Source organism: Candoia aspera, chromosome 16, assembly GCF_035149785.1.
Source record: "Candoia aspera isolate rCanAsp1 chromosome 16, rCanAsp1.hap2, whole genome shotgun sequence".
Classification (NCBI taxonomy): Eukaryota; Metazoa; Chordata; class Lepidosauria; order Squamata; family Boidae; genus Candoia; species Candoia aspera.
The window spans coordinates 1,536,767-1,557,990 of NC_086168.1; the positions used below are offsets into that span (position 1 = coordinate 1,536,767).

The 21,224-nt window shown below is 49.5% G+C and overlaps 1 protein-coding gene across 2 annotated transcripts; it reads right to left on the reverse strand.

Moving 5' to 3' along the window:
• Nucleotides 1–259: 259 nt before the first annotated feature.
• DIPK1B (divergent protein kinase domain 1B) lies at nt 260–19,922 on the reverse strand. Of its 2 annotated transcripts, XM_063316230.1 has the most exons (5): nt 19,451–19,922; nt 12,515–12,649; nt 4,592–4,699; nt 3,866–4,042; nt 260–1,179 (listed from the first exon to the last, which is right to left on the reverse strand). In XM_063316230.1, exons 1-5 carry the CDS (start codon nt 19,511–19,513, stop codon nt 367–369), a joined length of 1,296 nt encoding a protein of 431 aa, XP_063172300.1. In that variant the 5' UTR covers nt 19,514–19,922; the 3' UTR covers nt 260–366. The 2 variants fall into 2 exon arrangements, with proteins under 2 accessions (XP_063172300.1, XP_063172301.1); XM_063316231.1 differs by lacking the exon at nt 4,592–4,699 and having other exon boundaries at nt 261–1,179; nt 19,451–19,921.
• Nucleotides 19,923–21,224: the final 1,302 nt, after the last annotated feature.

A 21,224-nucleotide genomic window follows, 5' to 3' on the forward strand; every position in this document is an offset into this window, starting at 1 on the left:
AAAAATATAGCTGTTGGCACCCAGCCCGGGACTTGGCAGCATATATCTCACAAAATAGTCCAAATCTTTTTTTTTTTTAATTGTCTCCCCCAGCAAAAGAACTGTACCAGCAGCCATGTCATTTAAGCAGAGGACAAAGAGAAACTTTATTTACATCGGAGGGACATTTCTCCCCTCCTTGCCCGAGCAGTTCAACAAAACAAAAAGTCTTTGCTTTTCTTTCTCATCCCTCCCCCTCCCCCTCCCCAAGTTCTCTCCTTACAAAGTTTGCAGAGGCTGCTGCTCACCCAAAGGCCTGGCCCGAGATGAGGTGAAGGGGAGCCACTGTGGCTGGCCTTTGTCCCCTCTCAGGCACCCCAGGTGCCTCTAGGAATATTTGGTATTTGAAATTTTCTTCCACAAGAGGGTCTTGAGGCTGTTCAGTACCAGCGAGTGATGCACTTCCATTTGGCTTGCAAGGCCGCTGAGAGTGGTACATGTTTTCAGCTGTTTCTGCAGCTGCTCCTTCAAGTCGCTTGGGGCCCCGTGCAACAGGTACTCCTGCAGAAGGCCACAGACCTTTGCCAGGTTGGGCTGGACCACGTCGCTCTTGCACTGTTTCATGAGCTTATCGCACGGCGCCACACAGTCCTTCCCATAGGTGCAGTCCATGTTCTGCTCACAGTGACGGCCCTTAAGGAACCCCTGGATGGTCGTCTCCGTGGCCACTGTCCTGAGATCCACCATTTTGAAGTCATATTTGTTGTTGTAGCCCATGTTTGTGAAGCCAGTCTCACAGATGTAGAAGTTGCCGTAGGTCCCGTGGAAGATCTCTTCCACAAATTCCAGAAGTCCAATGGCAATTTTGGCTCGCCGCGGCCAGGCAGGGGAGAACCACTGGCGGATGACTCTGAGGACAACAGAAGGCAACAGTGGCTGCAAAAACGGAGGAACGTCCATGGTGTAGAGGGACGTGTGGTGGATCTTCTCTGTGAGATAGAGATCTCCGCAGTGCCCCAGCAGCCTGGGGGCATGCTCCTTCTTCTGCAGAGAGAAGGTCAGTAGGAAGTCATTCAGCTGGAGAAGGGCCCAGATGGATTTCGCTTCAGCCAGAGAAAGCTTCCCGTCCCGACTGACGTCAGCCATGGCAATAATTTGGTTCACTAAGTTTGTGAGGGACACCTGATCCCCAAGACCAGCCTGTGAAAACAAAGAACAGGCTGCGTCCAACCCAATACATCCTATGCGGACTTAACATACAATGCGACATACAACATGGCAAAGCAGGGATGAACAATGTGGTGGTGGGTACTTTGAACGTGGAGAGCAAGCATCGAGCAGATTCACAACTTGGCCACCACGGGCAACCCTTCTATTTACAAAATGGTTGTAATTGTGAAATGAAGGTGAACTCTCCCCCTGGGTATTCTCGTGCACCACTGTGGGATTTTTGTAGGATCCAGATGATGGCTTTCTTTGCAACAGACAAACTTCCTGTTTCATTCTTTCCATTAAGAATTTCTTTTAAAAACCACATACAGCAAAAACCAGGTGCCCCCCATCTGGACAATTGCAATGCCCTTGAAAAGCATTCAGAAGCTGCAACTGGTCCAGAGTGCAGCAGCACAGGCAGTAGTGGGCACACCTTGGTCTGCCTGTGCCGTGGTGCTGCCGCATGAGCTATGCTGGCTCCCAGTAGGTTTCCAAGTGCAATTCAAGGTGCCAGTTGTCACCTTGAAAGCCCATGGGGCCAGGTTACTTGCAGGGCCTCATCGCAGATGGGTTCTGCCCATCCTACAAAATGCTGGGTGGGCATCCTCCGGGTACCCTTGGTGAAAACTCTTGCCTGGTGGACCTCGGAAGTGTGCCTTCTCTTTCATGGTGCCTGTCTTAAGGAACAGCCTCCCCATGGGATACAGATGGCTCCAGCCCTGTTGGCTTTTCCCCCAGGCACTGGGGCCAGGATGCCAACAGAGCTGGCATGGGTAAGTTTTTATTGGGGTGTCCACCCAGTTTATTGTTTTAGATTGTTGTTTTTAATGTGTTGTGGTTTTACTTTGTTCGCTGCCCAGAGTTCCTTTTGACGGGTGGCTATATAAATTTGTTCAATCAAAAAGAGAAATGTCTGAGGTGCATCAGCCCGAGCCAACACAGCCACCATCAGCTGTGTGGGCTGGCTAGGTGGCTGATGAAGGCGGGAAGTTGGGTCCTGCCTATGATTCCCAGAAGGCCAACAGCTCCTCCATTTTAGGGCAATCTCTGGGTTCAGATGGCAGGCGAGAATCCCAGCCCTGGCCCATCTCTCAGTGCTCCAGATTCTCTCTCCAAACTAATCAGCGGTTCAGAAGCCCGAGAAAATGTGAGGACAGGGTGCCTGTCAGCACCAACCAATGGGCCATGTTTATGCTTACCCCTAAATTCATGTTGAGAAAAGACCATTCCTGTGTTCACCCACATAGCCCCTATTCTGGCTTAACACGTTGCCCTGATTGATAAAATCAGTACTCTCAGAAGTAATTCCACCCTATTTGAGTTTAGTTGGGCATTTTGTGTGAACCTGGCCGGAGGACCACTTTCTCCACCACTGAAGCAGGAAGAGCTGCAGGCGGTATGAGAATGGGACGGGTGACCCAAAGAGGTGGGGTTCCCCCTTGTTGGGTGTGTTCTCACAGAGGTTAGACAGACATCTGTGTCATGTAGGTTCCTGCTTTGGGCAGGGGGTGGGCTGGATGGCCTCAAGGATCTTTTCCAACTTTTTATGATTCTGTAAATACTTCCCACACATGCAAGACATGTTCGCTATTTAGATTAGTTAGAGGTCTCATGTCATCAGAGCTTTTAAATGCTTTGTTAAAGAATAAAATAGACATTTGCAACATACATGCGCACACAGTCTGGTTTTATACAACATGCTTAATCAGGTCAGCTTAAAAACCTAGTAGCTGCATTTTCAAATAAATACTTGCTTAGTTTTAATGTAGGCTACATTTTTAAGCCTTAAGAGCATTGTTAAACTAGCCCTTTTTAAGTTATTTTCTTCAGTTAATTGAACCACAAACTGGGCTAATTCAGTAATCAAGGTAAGTACAGTGTGACATGATCCAAACTATTTTATTCTCTCTATCTCATTTTTTTCAGCTGAAGTCAATGGCACATAAAATTTGAATTTATTTAAGAAACTTATATGGCTGCCCATCCTTTGTACCATAAATTTTGGAGACTCCTAATAACTCTCCCTGACATCCACAATCACTGTGCTCCAGCCTCACCAGATCCCACCCGATCCCTGGGAAAAAGCCAGCTTTGTAAGGACTTCCAGAAGGGTGGGGGCTGATGGACCTCAGGGGGAGGGTGCTCCACAGGACAGGGGCCACTCCTGTGAAGGCAGGCCGCCTAGGTCCCTCTAGATGGCAACCCTTGAGAGGAGGGAGCAGGACTTTGCCCACCTTATCCAGCTGGGTGGAGCAGGCAGAAATCCTCAGGGAGAGATTGTCCCATAGATAACCTGCCCTGTGCCACACAGGGCTTTAAAGGTGACAACCAGCACCTTGAACTGCATAATAAAGTGGCCCCTGGGATTGTTTTTAACTGTTGTCCTGCAGCCTAGGATGAAGGACATGATTCGTTTCATCATTTCAAAGACAGGCATTTAATCTGGAGGTGCCTCCTCCTATGGGGGCCTGGGGCAGTTGCGTTCCCCCTAAAACAGGCCCTCTTTTCAACCCAACACGCTTTTCTGCAGCATCTGTTCACACATTCTGTAGCAAGGTCAGCCTGCCAGATCCAATGCCACAAATGCATGTGCGAATCAGCCCTTGAGAAGTTGTTTGAATGTTTAGGTCTTCTCTTAGGAATGGAGAGAATGCGCTGCTGTAAATGCACTCACTTTCAAGAAATTGAGAAGCATCTCCCGGAATTCATCCATCGATGTTCCCCTTGTTGGTTTGCTGAAGAGAACCATGTCTCTCCTGGGGTCTGCATCTGGGTTGCTGTCGGCCTTCAGGGCTTCTTCAATGCCGCATTTGATCACCACCTCTTTCTCCTTCCAGAGGCCGCTGTAGACCTGCAAGGTGCGACAAAATGGTGGCTGGCCTGAAGTGTGCTGGCTGCCATAACTTGGTAGCCAAAGACTTACTGAAATTCCAGTCTCCTGGCTTCTTCCCACTTGGAGACCAGAGTTGCTTCTGCCCCTCCTAATCCCCACCCTGTCCCACTTCATGTGTAACCTAAGCCAGGGTTAGGCTACACATTCTGACCACGATACCCCTAGGCAACAGCTGCAAACCCTCAATTTTTTTTTTAATGAATGGAATGGCAGTCTTTTTAAGGGCAAGATTTCAGATGAAAGCTTGGAGAAGAGATCATAAAACCTCACAAGATTTTACAGATGGGCCAGGATCCAGTGAATCGCCAGTGGGTTCTCTTACAAATCAAAGACAATAGTATCTTGGTGTAGTGTTCCAAGCCAAACAGGCTATATTTTCTTTGGTTCTCTGAAGTTACTTTTTCTGAAAATCAGGGTTTTTCACTTCCTTCCAGGAGCGGCCCTGCCCATTCTGAAAAAGGAACTTGTCCCTAGCATAAAGCATTCGTGTGGCTCCTCAGGACCTACCTGCTGGGTGGGGGAAGGTGACAAGCAGTGCTCAAACACCAGCGTGTGGTCCTCACAAAGGTCCTTGCATGCTGATCCCGAAATGATCCCTTTGTTATACTGATCGCACTGAAAGAGGAAGAGAAGCATCTCTGCTGTGTGACTGGGATCCATTGTTACTTCCTGTCTTACAAACTTGCTCAGGTTTCAAATATTTTATCTATTTAATGATACTGAGAAACTGCCCCAATCAAAAAAGGATTCTGGACAGTTTTTCACTTGTTAAATAGAGGGCTGGGAGAGATGACAAGCTAAGATAAACCCCAACCTGACCTTTTCTGGCCCTTCCTGTGGATGCCCCTGTAAATAGACAAAAGGGCCACATATCAGGAGAAGCCTGGTAGCCCTTTTCCAGCAGACACAATCTTATTAAAGGGCGTCAGCTTTTGTGAGCTGCAGTTGATCAGATGCATAGAGTGGCTAGCCCAATTTTTCTCAATCATGGCAACTTGAAGAGGTGTGGACTTCCAGAATTCCCTAGCCAATTTTTTAGTACATTTAATTACGGTCTCCAGTCACCCTAAAAAAAAAAAAAATGAGTTCTGGGCGAAAGGTGCTTGTGGTCCAAGGGCTGCCAGTTGAGCACCTCAGCAGTGCCAGGATCTGCCTTACATAGGTGGCCTACACACCGCTTGACTGCAACTCAAGTGGGGCTATTGGTTGGTGGTTCAAGAGGTGGTTAACAAAACTTAAAAGCATTAACTCAGAGTCTTTTTCCTGCTTGAACTGCCCAGCACCACTAGCTCTGATACACATCTTGCAAACTGCCATTATGAATGATGGTAACTTTCCCCCTTCCAGCTGTTATTTTCAGTGGTGTGTATCTCTCTAGAGCCAGTTTGGCGTAGTGGTGAAGGTAGGCTGGAAACCGGCAGGCCGTGAGTTCTAGTCCCACCTCAGGCACAAAGCCAGCTGGGTGACCTTGGGCCAGTCACACACTCAGCCCTAGGAAGGAGGCAATGGCTAACCTCTTCCAAAAAACCTTGCCAAGAAAACTGCAGGGATTGTCCAGGCAGTTTCCGAGAATTGGATATGACTGAACAGATTAAAAAAAAAAATCTCTCTAGCAGATCTCCAGCAGCCAAACCTAAGTTGCTAGCAATTTTTGTTAGCTAAACCAATGTCAGAGTTAATTATTTCAGGCATCTGAAGCCCCTGGAGAGTTGTTATCCACGGTCCTTCTGTATGACCAGCAGTGGGGTCAGAAATGGCCGTCGGTGGCTCAGTGAGCAAACTTGGAAACAGAGCCCGGCCCTGTTTTTGCTGGCAAGGCTCTGGCACAAATTGTTGGCATGAAGTTGCAGGTGGTGCAACCAAAACACATTCAGAAAGAGGATCTGTGGCCTGAATATTGAGGGTAGAAATGACCCCTGCCTGTCAAAACCCGTTCAAAAGTTGTTACTGAACAAAAAGCAAATGAAGTGTGACAATAAAGGAAAAGGATTAAATACACGGGGAGTTAATTGAGTTGACTGTATTTAATGTTAATGCAAGGTCAGTTTAATTTAGATTTACATCAAATTGTTTTTGATGTGGTCTCAACTCCCTTTTTGGCATGTGATCTCCAACAGAGCTGCCACAGCCTGAATAATTGTGGGGCCCAGTTTTGGGGGTGGGCAGGTCATGGCTGGCAGCACCTGAGCCTATGGCTCATCTCCACATGGCAGTGCAGGATTAGACTTGGCCATGTGTGGGGATGGGAGATCACCAGGAATCCCACAGCCCCAGGCTAAAGCAGGGAGTCACAAAAGACCCTCGGAGGTTGATGGTGAACCATCAATGTTTCGTTGCCAAGTACTTCCGGTACCCAGATGCCAGGCGGATTGGGTGGCACGTAGGTCATTATTTGCAGGGGAGACTCGGAGATCCGTCCTCCTGAGCAATATCTTATGGAGGAACCGGCTTAATGCTGGCAGAGGAGCGTCTGCCCAGACAGCACCAGGCCACTTCTCAGCCTTGAGCACGCTTGGGTTGCAGCAGGGCCAGGGGAGAGCCCCACACCAGTCATCAGGAAAAGCCACAAGATTGTTTAACAGTAGCGCCAAGAAAGGGGCACTTTGCTCTAGGCAAGCTTGAGCTGTAGTGAATGCGTGAGTCCCAAAGATGGCATGGAATTCTTTGTTGCAAGGGGCATACATGACACTCTCCTTGGCAACTCTTACCCGAATTTCTCTGCTAGAATCTGCACTGCACATATTGTTCCAGTTTACAAGTCATGGATGCAGAGAGCAAGAGATCCCACCCACCGCCCTCAACCTCCTTTTTGCTCAGGGATTCCAATAAAAAAGCCAGAAAACAAAATATTCCACATGCCGGCAGTCTGCTCAAGCCCACGCTCCAGTATGGGCTCAATGAAGCTTGTTGGGGTTACACAGCAATGGAGCTTTGGGGACTGACATGGGGGATACAGTTGGCATGCTATGTATTCATCATCTCACTCCCTGAAACAGGAAGCATCTTGTGAGGAAGGCATGTCTTGCAGAGGGAACTCCTGCTAAGGTCATAGCTGGAAATCACTCAACGAAAAAGCTTCACAGAGCCAAGGATGAATCAGCTGAGCTTCCTTGCAAATAAGAATGAACGGCTGCATTATCCAGAGGGCACACTCAGAGGAAGGCGAGAGAGGCAAAAGACAGGCAAGCCAGCATTGGCCTACAAGTCCACCTTTGCTGTTCCTCAATTTTTTCCCCTCGCAAAGGGGCTTCTGGTGTTCTCTGTGTTCTCTGAGTGTCTTAAGAATTCAAATGTCGGGGGGGGGGGCGTGTTTGGAGCCAGACATGTTTGCTGGAGGGGCTGCTGCTGTTGCAAATGCTTCTACCCCACTGGTGCCCATACTTCCCAATCTGAAGCTGCTCTCCTGGCATCTTAGTCACTTAGTGGCGTATACATTCAATCAATCTTCCCGTGGGAGCAAGTAGAAAGAGAAAGCTGGGGAGGCTACAATGAAAGGAGAGGGTCCACACATCCACCCTTGGCCCCCTTGCAACTGAGTAAGAGCAAATATACCACCCTCCACCCACTGAAAACCTCTTCTGCTTTAACATAGTCTTTGAAAGCAAATTCACTTTCATTAAGTTGAACAAGAATTAGCAGGGGGAAAAAACCACAGAATTTATCTGCCTGACTTTGGAATACACTGCCACAACAGGAGCTGGATGCCCACCTGTCAGGGATGGCTTATTGGATCTCTGCACTGAGCAGGAGTGTGTGGACTAGATGACCTCTAAGGTCCCTTCCAAACTCTTGAGATGCTACAAATAAGAATGAAAGGTCATTGACCATCTGTGGGAAGAGAAACAAAGGATCAGGGCAAATTGGGATGTTCTTTGGTTAAAATGTTCTTCGGTCATGAGATCAACATCGTTGGAGAAACGTTATGGTTGGAATGGCCAATGGCAAAAGACAACGCCAAAGAACACGCTGGCTGGATGTAATCAAAGCAGACACAGGCTGTCAAAACTCCCCACTCAGATGTTCCCAGAACACCTTATCGGATCACATCCATCTTCATTGAATCCACGTCAGCAGACTGCGAGTTGCCAGCAGAGAGGGGGAGCTGGACTGGAGTGTGAATCATTTTGTTCGGGCTAAATCTTTATTGCCCAAGGTCATCCGGCCACATACCATCCAGGCCATCTGCTGGTGCAAGGTGGAGCACATGCTTTTGCAGGTGGAAAGGGGGGAATTAGAGGCTTTTTGGTTTAAACTAGAACACGCAGGAAAGAGCCCATTCGCAACTTTGAATGTGTATCAGACGCTTCGCTTCATTAAAACAGTTAAAAGAGTGCAAGCCTCTAGACTGTCATTGAGTGAACGCTCAAGCACCTCAGTCATTACACAGGCCAAAATATAAAGCAACTGAAAGAAGCTGTACAAGATTGGAAATCATGGAGAGAGCTGGCTTATGGAATCGCCAAGGGTCGGATATGACTGAATGGATGATTCGATTTGATTCTTTGGTTAAAAGGGGGCAGCTGACGGAAAACCACTTTTCTTTCCTGGAAAGAGATGCAACCAGGCTACGAAAAGGACATAGAGTGGCCTGGCAGGAGGTGGCTCCCTCTGTCTCCTTTGGGCCAGAGGGATGCTTGAATCCAGGCCAGGATGGCAGGATGTTTCTGGGGAGGAAGAGGGACGAGGGGGTTCCAGTGCAAGGACACCCAGCACTCACATTTCCCCCGGTGGACCCTTGGCTGCCTGCCCACCATTCTCCTTCCAGCCTGTTGCAGGAGCACATCACAGTCTTGGCAGGTGGTGGGAACATCCAGCTGTGGCCTTAGAATCTGGTCTGTTTCGGTATTGCATTTGTGTGGCACAGAGCAGGGGTGTTTCATTAAGAGAATAATAAGGGTTGAGTGTGAACTACCCCTTGGCAATTTGGGGACCCTCTTGTAGCTCGGCCTCCACACAGCCTCCTCGGGCTATGCAGAGGGTGGGAAGTCCCCTGGGGCAAAGGTGGGGCTGGCGCACAAGTGTGAGAGGGGCAGCCTCTTCTGTCGTGAGCAGAGGTACGCTTGGCCCCCTCCTTGCATTTCTCAAAGCAGTTGGCTCCAGTCACTTACAAGATGTTGTTCTTCTGTGGATTGTCTTGTTTTTGCTTGGTTGCTGCCCAGGGTCATTAAGGAGGGGGTGGCTTATAAATGTCAATAAATAAATAAACGTTTCCTCCTGTTGCAGCGCCAAGTGATACAAGGCATTTCACAATCAGGAGAGGAAAACAAATCTTGGTTGCTTTTCCAAACCTTGGCAGGTGTTTCTGCTGCTGTGTGAAACTCTCCAAGTTGGGTGCACCCTTATTTAACCATAATTAGATCGGAGCACAGAGAGCTCCGTGTGAGTCACTGGGGATGGGCACCACGAAGGGAGCAGTGTCAGAAATAGGAATGTTCGCTTTAATCTTCAAAAGCACAAAGTGCTCTTTTTGATTGCCTCCCCCCACCACCAGACTTTACCAGGAAAGACACGGAGTTGTCAGAAGAAGCCACAAAAAGGAACTTGATACTTAAAAGCCAGCTAAAGCAGGAATGGCAGGCTGAACAGCAACTGTCATGAAGAACAAGAAGCAGAACCCAAATGCCCACCAAGAGACATGTGCAGCGGCTGGCCAAGCTGGAAAGAGGGCAAGGGAGGAACATCAGGCATTCCCATGTGGGAAGCAGAAGGCAGGCTGAAGGGGGCGGGGGGCCCACAGCCTAAAGGTTGAAAGGGGAGAGGCAGAGCAGAGCAAAGCAGCTGACCCCCCACCCCGGAGGAATCCGCCCCGGAGGAATCCGCCCCCTCGTTTCCGGCTGCTCCCAGCAGCCGGACCAGAGGAGGGACCGGAGGGACACAAGTGATGGGGAGATCCCGGAACGCAGGCCGGAGGCAGCCTTTTCTTAGATTAGGATGATGAGCTTTGCAATGAATCGCCAAACTTTAGATGCTCAATTTTATAACCATTTATTAAACTTTAATTATGGAAAAACTAAAAAAGCCAAGCCTGGTCTGATTTGCGTACTCACGCTTACTCGGAGAACCTGAAGGGGTGGCTTGGAAGGTGCAACCTGGCTCTGCTGAGAAGGGGTGGCATGCAGGGTTGGTAGGACTTTGCATGGCACCTCGGGCCCAAACTAGCCAGGATATGGTGAATATCCTGAGGCTAGAACTGGTAGAGACATCCAGACAATACAATGTGGAGATCAGTTTTCCTGGAGAAGTTAATTCAGCATATATTTAATTTAACTTATTATTTAAATTTTATTTAAAAAATTAAAAGTTTATACTATTAAAAAAAATTAAATATTTCATTCAGCATATATAATTCAGAGTCCCTCTGGTGGGTGAAGATGGGCAGTGACAAATTTGATAGATAAATATGTGAAACCACGGGGTGGGATCATCCACTGGTTTGGGGTTTGGTATCAAGAGTGCACTGATGATGCCCCATTACATCTTTGGACCCCAGGCCAGCTGAGCGAGGCCATGAAAGGCCTGTCCCAGCACCTGGTAGCTGTGCAAGTTTGGATGGGGAGAAACCTCATCTGCCACCTCCATCGTGCCAACACTGGCTGGCTGTGGCTGTTGCAGTGGGGTCCCCTGAGCTGGGTTTTGGGGTTGTAACGGCTTCTCTCTCATGCTAGGTGGCATCATCAGTAGAGGAGATGTGGGCAAGTGGCGCTGACTGGTTGGCAAGGGTAGTATCCTGGCGAGAGAAGGGCTGAGATCTCCCTGCTTTGCGGGGGGGGGGGGATGTGGGGGTGTTAATGTCTTCAGCTCAGTTCCAGGTAGGATTTGTGATCATCCCAGCACAAACCCACAGGGGCAGCTGCACCTGCACCTTGCTTCAGGTCCCTGACCCACCCACCTTTAGTTATCCAGGTTTGCTCACCAAGCAACCATGGCTGGTACTTCCCTCCAGCCACTGCCGCTCTGTTTATAAGCATTCCCCACCAGAATTTTGGCCAAGGCTGCCCCAGATGACACCATGGGTCTGGAGCTCCTTATTTCCCCCCAGTTTGGAATGTACGTTAAGACAGCCAGCAGATTACCGACTTGCCTTCGGCAGAAAAGCAAGCAGAATCACGCCCTGTAGGATTGGGGGATCTGCCACTGAATTTTAGTCGCTGCCAACAGGCACTTAAGAGCCGCCCTGCACTCCTGCCCCAATGCAGCCATGGGACGGCCAACCTCACCTGCTGGGCAGGAACCGGGCCCACTTCAGAGCAGGTGCCTGTGCCTGTGGCCAAGGCCGCTCTGGGAGACGGGGCCTCTTGGGGGGGGGGGGGCGTTATGGGACAAAATGGGTGACTCTTTCCACCCCTTAACCCCCACCCCACATTTCTAACAAATCAGGCCAAATTTTCCCATGCAAAAGGGATGCCCCATTTTACTTCCCCACCACCTCCCCAGCTTAGCCCAGTGAGTCTTGGGCTCTCTATCCATGCTCCCCAGGCCTCAAGGGGGCAAAAACATGAAAGCGCCACCTCCCCCTGGCAGACTTCCATCGGGCATCCCTGACACACCCAGTCGCCTCTCTTGGCTTGTAATCACCCCCAGCAAGCCCTTATTATCTACCTGGAAATACCTGGGTTTGTAAGAAAAGGCACAAAAACGTGGGAAATATTGAGTTCTCCAGAAATCTTAAGTGAGAGGGAAGAAAAGGGGGTGGCAGAGATATCTCTTTCAGGCCCCCAGCGTAACCAGGCCAGGAAGCCTGCAGCCCAGACACTGGGAGCAGGGATCCATTCTGGGAGGCTCCAAGGAGTCACATTTGAGAAATTCTGGAAAATTGAGTGATGAAGTTGGAGCAATCTTTGCTTTCTCTCCCCAACTGTACACAAATGAAAAATGGATAGAGAAGAGAGAGCTTTTTCTTTTCTGCCTGCACAACTGCTAGATCAGGAGGAGGGAACAGGTTGGGCATCAATCACAGACTGAGGAGAAATCACATCCGGTCACCTACCTGGCCAGGCCTGCCTGGGGAGCGAGTGCCCAGCCCAGGACCCCTGCAGCCTGTCTGTGTAATCCCCAAAGAATGGCTATCACCTGGGGGGTCCAGGTGAGCAGAAAAACGTTTTGTAAAACTTTGTGGCAAAAAGTTTCTGAGCTCTTTGGGTTCCCCGCCTTGTGGCCGTATTTGCACAAACATTAACACCTTTTGCTCATAACAGCAGAGGTTCAGAGCCCCAGCCATCACCCCAGCTCCCCTCTGAGCCCCCCCCCCCACAGCACAGTCTCCCTGTCCCCTCCCCTCCCCGCAGGCCAGGGGCCAGGGCAGCCTCTCTCCAGAGTGCCAGACCACGGCTCCCGTTCCTCGCGGCTGATGGATGGGTTGTGCCCATCTGGAAGCTGCCCAGCCCCAGCCCTCCGCCTTTGGGACAAGCCCTTCCAAAGAGAAACACTCACAATGACCATCTGGCAGACGTGTCCCCTGCAGAGCTCAGAGTACGACGAATAATGCATGTAGACCATCCAGCTGCCCACAAAAACGCCCAGCCAGGCAAAGAAGAGGTACTTCACCTTGATGCCAGGAAGACGGCTCTGGGAGGGGGAGGAACAAAGCAAAGGGAGGGGGGGTCAGCACATTCCAGCCACTCCAAGGCACCATCCAGAAGCCACTGGGGGCACACTGGCTGCGAGGGAGGTGGAAGGACCTCAGAGGCTAAGCAGGAGGGGGCCTTGGTCCCTTGGATGGAAGACCACTAAGAAGGCTAAGAAGCACAGTTGAAAAAAGGGAATCACAGCTCGTGAGTTCAGCTTGAGAGCATCTTTGCCTTTGGGTTGCAATGGGATTCCCTGGCTGGATTCACTCAACTTACTAAACCCATGCCAACAACAACACACAACTGCTGCATTCTTTGAATGTGCTGCAGTATTTTGATTCGAAGGGGTGGCTGTTCACACAATAGGCCACATCCATGCTAGTTTCCCATGGCACAAAATGAATCACAAAAAGCCCCCTCTCTTTGCCTAGTCTAGTGTGTTGTGTGAACCCAGCCTTCGCGCCAAACAATTCAGGAATCACAGTGGTTTAATGCCTACCTTTTAACAAATTCATGGTTGATTAAACCATTTTAAATGTAATGTGCATACAAAGCAGGAGCCCCCCCCCCGACAGATATTAACTAAAGAGCAGACAGCGAGTTCCCTCAATAGATCGATACATAAACCAGCCCTCCTGCCCAGCTGTCCATCTGGTGTCTGCCACATCTCCCTCCCCCAAATCACTGGTCCACGGGTCACCAGGATAACCTCTGCAGAGCAGGAGCCACCATCTGCCACAATGAAGATGACACCACGTGGTCTAGTAGTTGAGGCAACGGGCTAGAAACCAGGGGGCTGTGAGTTCCAGTTCTGCCTTGGGCACGAAAGCCAGCTGGGTGACCTTGGCCAGTCCCTCTCTCTCAGCCCAGCCCACCTCACAGGGTAGTGGTTGTGGGGAAAAGAGGAGGAGGAGGGAGTATTAGGGATGTTCCCCACCTTGAATTATTTATAAAATTAATAACGGCAGGATCATACATACATACATATGTAAACCCACTGCAGATTCCATTTGTTGAGGCACTGCAGGTTCCGTGAGGGCAGAAACGGTGTTTTCTTAACCTGCCAGTTGTGACCCCAAACCACTCCATGTTCCTTCACACACCCAGGGGCTGGGTTTACCTAAGCCAGAACAGGGTTTGCTTGTTTATGGCTTCATATGGAAAACAAAGCAGGGCTAGAACTAGCAAATTCAACAATGGGAGACCACCAAGGAACCCCCACAACTGTTGGCTAGACTAGAACTTTAAAAAAATGCAAATTCCACATTCTTGCCAAAGAAAAAATGCACAGAGGTTTTTTTTTTTACCATACCTGTCCATTGGGTCAGCAGGAATCAAGCTTGATTCAAATCAGACTTCAACAAAGTTTGGGTAGCTCCAACTAATCATGGCTTATTCAACAATCCATGATTATGCAAGTCATGGTTTAATAACCTCAACCCAATTCTATTGAAACTCCCTAATCTGTACAACCACTTTACCACACTACTTCTACACTACGCAGTCTCTGGGTCTATGGCCAATAAAAGGGGTTTGCACAATGCAGGGCTAGGCTAGGTTAAAATGGGGTCAGGGAGCATGTGGTCAGGGGAACACAGCCATTGCAACAATTTCATTTGGCTGGTTGAGCAATGCATGTTCTGGGCACATGTCTCTGTAACTTATAAACACAGGCTTAGATACTGAGGAAATGGTTTCAATTTTTGGCAGAATTGGGACTTCCGGTGAGGACATGGCAATCTAGGTGTCCTTGAAGGAGCAGGGACAAGATTACAGCGGATCAGCAGCCAGGGATGGATCCTGGCTGGCGAAATCTCTCTGGAGGTAGGAGAAAGCATGGGATAGCTTACATGTACTCTGTACAGCTGCTCCTTGTGAGTAAACTGCAGGAACTTTTTTTTGGTGGTCAGCTGGTGAATGGAGTGGCTGGGAGTCAAGGGATTCCATCTATCCCCACAGCCATAATGCATTCTATATGGACATAAAGCTCGGCCAAGCCGTATTTCTTAAACCCTTTTGGGATTACTTTTTTACTGCTTCTTAAGTATTAAGAGCCTTTGGAATGGCAAGTTGATGGCATTTATTGGGTGAGTCTCCTTCAATCCTTAAGAAATTTTAAGTGCAACTTTAAAGACTTTAAATTTTGGGGAATAAACATCAAGAGTGTTGTTTTTGGAAAGTGATAAATGGACTAAGGGTACAGATGGACTTGAAATGGGATTTTAAAATTAATTGAATGATTCCCTCCCATGAGAATATGGCCCCTGTTTTGAATTTCTGGAGAAAAAAACATGATAGGATGGACTTTGAAGGTTGGACACTAGAGGGAGCTAAAAGGAAGTAAAGGTTACAATTAAAGGAGAAAAATCTCTCTTTGATTTGCTAACACAGAACAGAGCAAAATACCCTAACATTGAATGTACTGAAGAATATATGTGAACAACGAGCTCAGAAGTTAATTTTAAGAATGGCTGCCATCATAGATAGAAACTGTGTGAATAACATTATGGAAGAGGAGCACACTCTACCAGATAAGATTGAATTAGATCTGAACATGGAGTTAAAAATGACAGGCTGCAAGAATGATCTGGAAAAAGATGGAGTACTTGATGTACAAATGAAACCAGCTGATGTTTTAATAATTAAAAGGGACAACCAACCAACCAGGAGAGTGCCTTGGATAATTTTCCTATATTGGATTTACAAAGGAGACCTGTTAAAAGTTTTGAAAGACTTGATGAGAAGAGACAAAGAAAAAAAGTAAAGGAATCAAGTTCTAGGACATTATTTGAAGATAAAGATTGTTAAAAGGGGAGGAATATAAAGTTGGTTTATTTGATCAAAGTTAAAACAGCTGTTGGTATTTCCTTAATGGATTTTTCCTGACCAGGATTGAACAATGAGGTTTTAAGGATCTGTTTATAGATAAGAGATGGGATATGGGATGAAGAAATTGTTGTATTTTAAGAGAAAGTGATAACTTGTTAAAATTGTTTATATTTCTTGAGATGAAGGGGGAAGTTACTTCTTTATATTTCTTTTTTCTTTTTGTTATATTCCAATTTTTTTCTTTTCTAATCTTCTATATTTTTCTTTTTTGCACTATTTCTTTTTTCTTTGTACTCTTTTATTTTGCAGTTTGTATTAGTTTTTATCTGTTTAATTGTAATTCTTAATAAAAATTATTTGAAAAAAATTCTTGGCAGGAATTGAATCTTTAATATCCTGTGGGTGAAGTTGGATCTCTAACATCCTGTGGGAACTGCCAATTCTCCAGCAAATGACCCTTGAAGGCAGAAGAGGCCAGGTTGTGTCAGCTGAAGAGCCCTCCCAGCAGGCAACAGGCTGATCTGCAGGCTGGGATCGTGAGAACTGCCGTGGACCAAGCACCAAGCGGAGGAAAGCTGGATGGTGTTGGGGGGAGGCATTATTGCCCTCGCTGTGAAATTTTTAAAATTGTTTTGTAATTGCTTAGGGAAAAGCAGAATTAGAAATGTATTAAAATTTAATAGGTAAATATCCTGGAATTCTAGAGGTGGAAGGGGCTGTCAAAGCATAACATTCCTGTCTGGTGCAGGAATCGCCATGAAGGCACGTCTGCGGGGCAGCCCCTTGCGGCTCAGCTGAACACATCCAGGAAAGGGGAGCTGATTTCCCCCTGGGTCACTGGCACCATCATCAGACTGCTCTTACTGTTTGAGGGAAGTTTCTTCTAATGTCCACTTGGAATCTGCCTTTAAATCCAAGTTCTGCATGCTGGATTGTGAGGGACAATGGAACACTTCAGGTAGTTTAAATAGGGTGCCACATGCCTCCTGCAGCCACCTTTTCCAGGACTAAATATACCCATTTCAGAGAACTTTTCACTGCCTTCTCTGAACCTGCTCCAGTCTCTCTGAATCCTCCACAGTGCAGTGCCCAGAACTGTAATATTCAAGATGGGATCTGATTAAAGCAGAATAAGGAGGAACTATTAATTCCCATGACTTGGAAATTATATCTCTGCTGTTGCAGCCTAAAACTGCATTTGATTTTCTCAGAGCCAAACAGCATAGCTGACTCAACAGAGATTTCCCACCATCAAGCCAGAAGGATATTCCCCCTGTGAACACCTGGGCATCTGGGGTTGGTTTTTTAAGCAAAGAATTTTGGATCTGCCTTTCTTGAATTTCATTCTGTTACTTCCAAGCCATTTCTCTAGACCTCTGAAGATTGCTCTGAGCATTATTTCTGTCTACTAGAATATTAATGTGCTCTCTCAATTTTCAGACCATTTTGATGCACATTCCCTCTACCCTGTTGTTCATAAAGGTGCTGGATGTAGTTCAGGAAAAGAAAGCGCCTGTCCCAGCCAAGCTGCATTTTAGGGAAAAGTCCCAGGGTCATTTAAGTGGGCTGCTCGAGATGGCAAGTCGGTTCTTTATTTGCTCACACCGTAGACAGAATCTTGCCAGACTGAAGCCGCTCCACCCAACCTAAGGGGGAATAACCTGGGAATGCTCCAGGGTGGGGCTGTTCTGAACCTCTTCGTCTTCCCACGTTCCATCTCTGGACTGTGTTTTCTCTTATCTTGTTCCCCTCCTTGGAATGTGCTCCCTCCTTCCTGAGAACCGGCAGCGTGACTGAAGCCCATTGCACCAAGGGCCGCCCTCTTGGCCAGCCAGGAAGGCCACCAATGGAAGGAGCAGAACCAGTAGACCTCTTTTGGCAAGGCAGGTCACTCACCATTTCGGTCTCTGCCAGCCGGCCAGAGCACACCCAGCACCCCGGCTGGGCCTTTCCATCACCCTCTTTCACTGCAGCGCTACCCTCCAGCAGGAGCAGGAGAATCCCAGCAAGAGCGCTGGAAGACCAGTTTCCCTCAGGGGTCCCCCAGAGGCGGCCTAGGGGGTTGCGACAGAAGACGTGGGCGGAGAAGGAAAAGCAACAGGGCCCGGCGATCCTCTTGCGCCCCCCAAGATAATTGCTCTGAGCCCCTCTGAAGCCCCCACAGCATTTTGGTCCCGTTCCACTTTGATGCCCACAGAGGGGAAAATAAAATTGGGGCTCTCCAAAAATGCTACAGCTGTCCCAGCCTCTCTCTTGGTAACAGCCATGCACATTCGGTTTCCTTTCTTTCAACAACTGGAGGGGAGCTTTGTGTTTATTAACATTTCCCCACGTCTTCTGGATCCAGGGCAGGTGCCTTGCCCCAAAAGGCTTGGCTTGGACCAGGGCCTCAACTGGGGTCTGTGTCACCAGGGGCAAACATGGATTCCACGCCCATTTTGGCAGCCCCCAGTGCTCGTTTTGGCGCCCCCCCCCCCAGTTGCGGCCCTGGCTTGGGCAGCTGGTTGCGCACCATTAGGCCAAAGATCAAAAAGGAGAGACGACCTCAGAGAAGAGGCAAGACCAGCATTTTAAAAGTGGAGGAGGGTTCCCCCCAAAGAGAGTCTGTGTGGAGGCTTTCAACAGCAGAAACACACAAACAGTGAAAATGACCCTGAGTGTATGTGGAGTGCTTTTCACTCACCAATGAACTACCAGTGTGATTCTTCTCTGAAGGTGGCGATCTAGGTTTCATAAAAACAACAGGGAGGAAAGCAGGGGCAATTTCCAGACAAGCCTGGCAGTTCTTGGTAGGAAGTGCTAAAATTTTCTAGAATTTGTGGGAGGAAAGGATTGCAAAGAATCCAGCTTCCTCCACATTTTGACCCCTGCAAAAAGGAAGCATCAAGGTGTTCCCAGGAACAAATTGCCCTTCTTTGCCAAGCTAAATGCTGAGGGGCTGGACCAAGGCTTGGCTTCTAAACGGTCTCCTGGAAAATCCATTGTGCTGCATGTGGTTTTCCTCTAGAACTTCCTTTCTAGGCTAGTCCTGACACTCATTTCAGAGGATGGACTTTTACAACTCCCTTGTCAGAGTATCTACAACTTCCCCTTCCTGGACACCCAAGAAACAAAATGAAAGTAACAATTAGTTTCATTTGCAACTGATTTATTTTCCACCTAGGCCTGCAAAAATTTATTTGCTTGTTTAATGCAATCTCAACTTTTGGGCCAACTTCAGGCAGCTCTAGAAAAGTACCAAGTGCAAGAAAATGATAAAAATCCATTTGGGAACAATAAATGTTAAAGCTTTTTGCTATCTGCTAGATATATAGCTGCAAAAGGCAAGGCAAGCAGCCTTCACCAGCCCCCTTATGAAGGGGGCGCAGAGGCAGGTTAGAGTCTGTATCAGTTTCGATGGATCAGGAGCAGCTTAGCTCCTAAGGACAAAGATCTGCCTTTGGGGACAGTGGGCTGGATTCACACAACCTACTAAACCCGGGTTACCAGCCCACAATATAATTCATACTCCTACAATCAGCGACGCTCCGACAAATCGTAACGCACGCCCCGATTTCACGGGATGGCCCGGTTCACACCAAGCGCCCAAACGCCTTTGAGCCCAGCCTGGCGGGTCGTGCAAAACCAACCGCGGCGGGGCGGCGACCATCCAGGAGGGCTTAGCGGGCGAGGTGGGTGAAGCAGGCCCCTCCGGCCGGCTCGGGCAAACCGGGCAAGGGCTGGGCGGCTTCGTCCCAGGTGCGACCCGACTCCGGGGGCAGAGAAGCCGCTGCGGTTGGCCCCGCTTCCGAAACCGGCCTGATTCCCCCACCAGGAAGCCGGGGCTGGGAGAGGGCCGGAGGAAGCCCGGCGGCCCCTCCGCCGCGTTTCAAGCGAAGCCCGCCCGCGCGACCCTTCTCCCGCCGCCGCTGCCGGGCAGGGCCCTGCCTGCCCACCCGCCCGCTCACCCGCGGCCGCCGCTGCCGCTCACCTGCAGGCCCTTGGAGAGCGGGCAGAACACCACCAGCTGCACGAGCCTCCGGAGCCGCCGCATGCTGGGCCGGGCCGGGCCGGGCCGGGCCGGCGGGGGTCCTTCCTGGCTCGCTGGCCCAGGCGCTCCGGGGACAGGCTTTCCGCGAGCCCCCCGGTGGAGGGGCGGCGGGGCGGTTGCTCCGGGCGCCCCGGAAGGGAGGCGGCGCCGCGCTCAGGCAAGGATGGAGCCGGCGAGGCGGAGGGAGGCGGGCGAGGGGCGAGGCAGCCCAGGCCTCCCTCCGCCGCCGGCTCCTCGGCGCATCTGCCGCAGCTGCTGCTGCTGCGTGGTCCGCCTTCCTGCTGCTGCTGCTGCTCCTCGCGGCGCGGGTGTCGCAGCGACCGGTTCGGCTGCAAGCTCCCCGGCGGGGCTTCTGCACTCAACCCGGCGACGGCGACCCTTAAAGGGGAGGGACGCCCCCTGCAAGCCGCTTTCTGCCTGACGATGGAAAAGAGGCGGGTGCTGCCCTGCCTCCCTTCCCCGAAAGGAGACCGACCAGCCGCGTGTCCCGAAGCGCCTCGGAGCAGCGACGGTTGCCGGTGAAAATGAAGGCTCGGCGCCTCCGCCGTCCCCGAAGGCCGCCTTCCCCCGCGAAGGACGCCTTTCCTCAACAGGCCGAGCCCCTCCTCTCATCGCCGACCATCTGCCTTTGCGCTTAACCGGGTGGCCCTTCACACGACCTGCTAACACCGTGGGCTGGCTTCTCACCCCGAGTACAAGCGCTCCAACCCCTTTTAACGCGGCTAGTACTGTAGGTTGTGAGAACCTAGCCTTTGCGTGCAGAGAGCCGAGACCGAAATCCAGCATCTCCAGGAAGAAAGCTTTCCACAGCTCTTCCCCCCAACTTCTTACCCATTATTATGGGTTTGTGGGTTCACCATCACACTAATATGTCATTTTGGCTTCACTTTAGAACACTATATGAGTCATGGAGGGCTGTAAGTCATGGTTTATGCTTGGGTGTAATGTGTGAACCCCTCCACGCTGGCTTATTCAATGAATCTTCAACTGAATTCAATTCAAGATTCAATTAAATCTTGGCATACTGATTGGACAATGCATCAAGTTATGGTTAATCATGTTGAAGAAGCAATGGTTACCTGGCACACACCTAATTCTTTTTCTGTATCTCTTCAATGGAGAAGAACGATAGCTCAGCAGCAAAGACCAGCCTGGCAACAGAAAGGCCCTGACCACTAGACCTGCAGACTGGAGCTCACGGGAGTTAATTGTAGGAATCTGAAATACCTAGGACCCCTGGCATAGATAAGGATGAGCATAAGGCACTCTCTGAAATTAACAGGAGGCTTTCGCTACTGATAATCTGCTGCATGAGTCAAGATGAGAAAGCAGAGGCTGCAAGCCAGAGCAGCCCATGAAGGGAACCTCATCCTTCCTTTGAGCTGCCTGAAGAGGGTCCCCACCCCACTAGGAAGATGAGGCCCTCCAAGCTCCAGAGATTGGAAATGGCCATTGAATGGAGGAATTTCATTTACTTGAGTTTTTCTGGCCAGAAAAGGGGGAGCAACTCTTTGGATCCCTTCTTTTTGCAAAGAACGCACATGTGATTTTAAGCTGCAACAATCAAAGCCTAGAATCACAGAAAGTAACGGTGCTTCCCTTTTGTTCCACACTGGTCAGACCCCACTTCAAATCCGGCATCCAGTTCTGCGCAGAGCATTTTGTGAACCTGGAATAGGTTCCAGGAATGCAATGAAGGTGATTAGGAGACTGA

Coding starts and splice junctions, on each gene's coding strand:
- DIPK1B (XM_063316230.1), bottom strand. CDS start 19,513: ATGCGGCGGCTCCGGAGGCTCGTGCAGCTGGTGGTGTTCTGCCCGCTC. Junction 12,650..19,450: donor CGCTCTCCAAGGGCCTGCAG/GTGAGCGGCAGC, acceptor TCCCCCTCCCAG/AGCCGTCTTCCTGGCATCAA. Junction 1,180..3,865: donor TGCTTCTCAATTTCTTGAAA/GTGAGTGCATTT, acceptor TTGTTTTCACAG/GCTGGTCTTGGGGATCAGGT.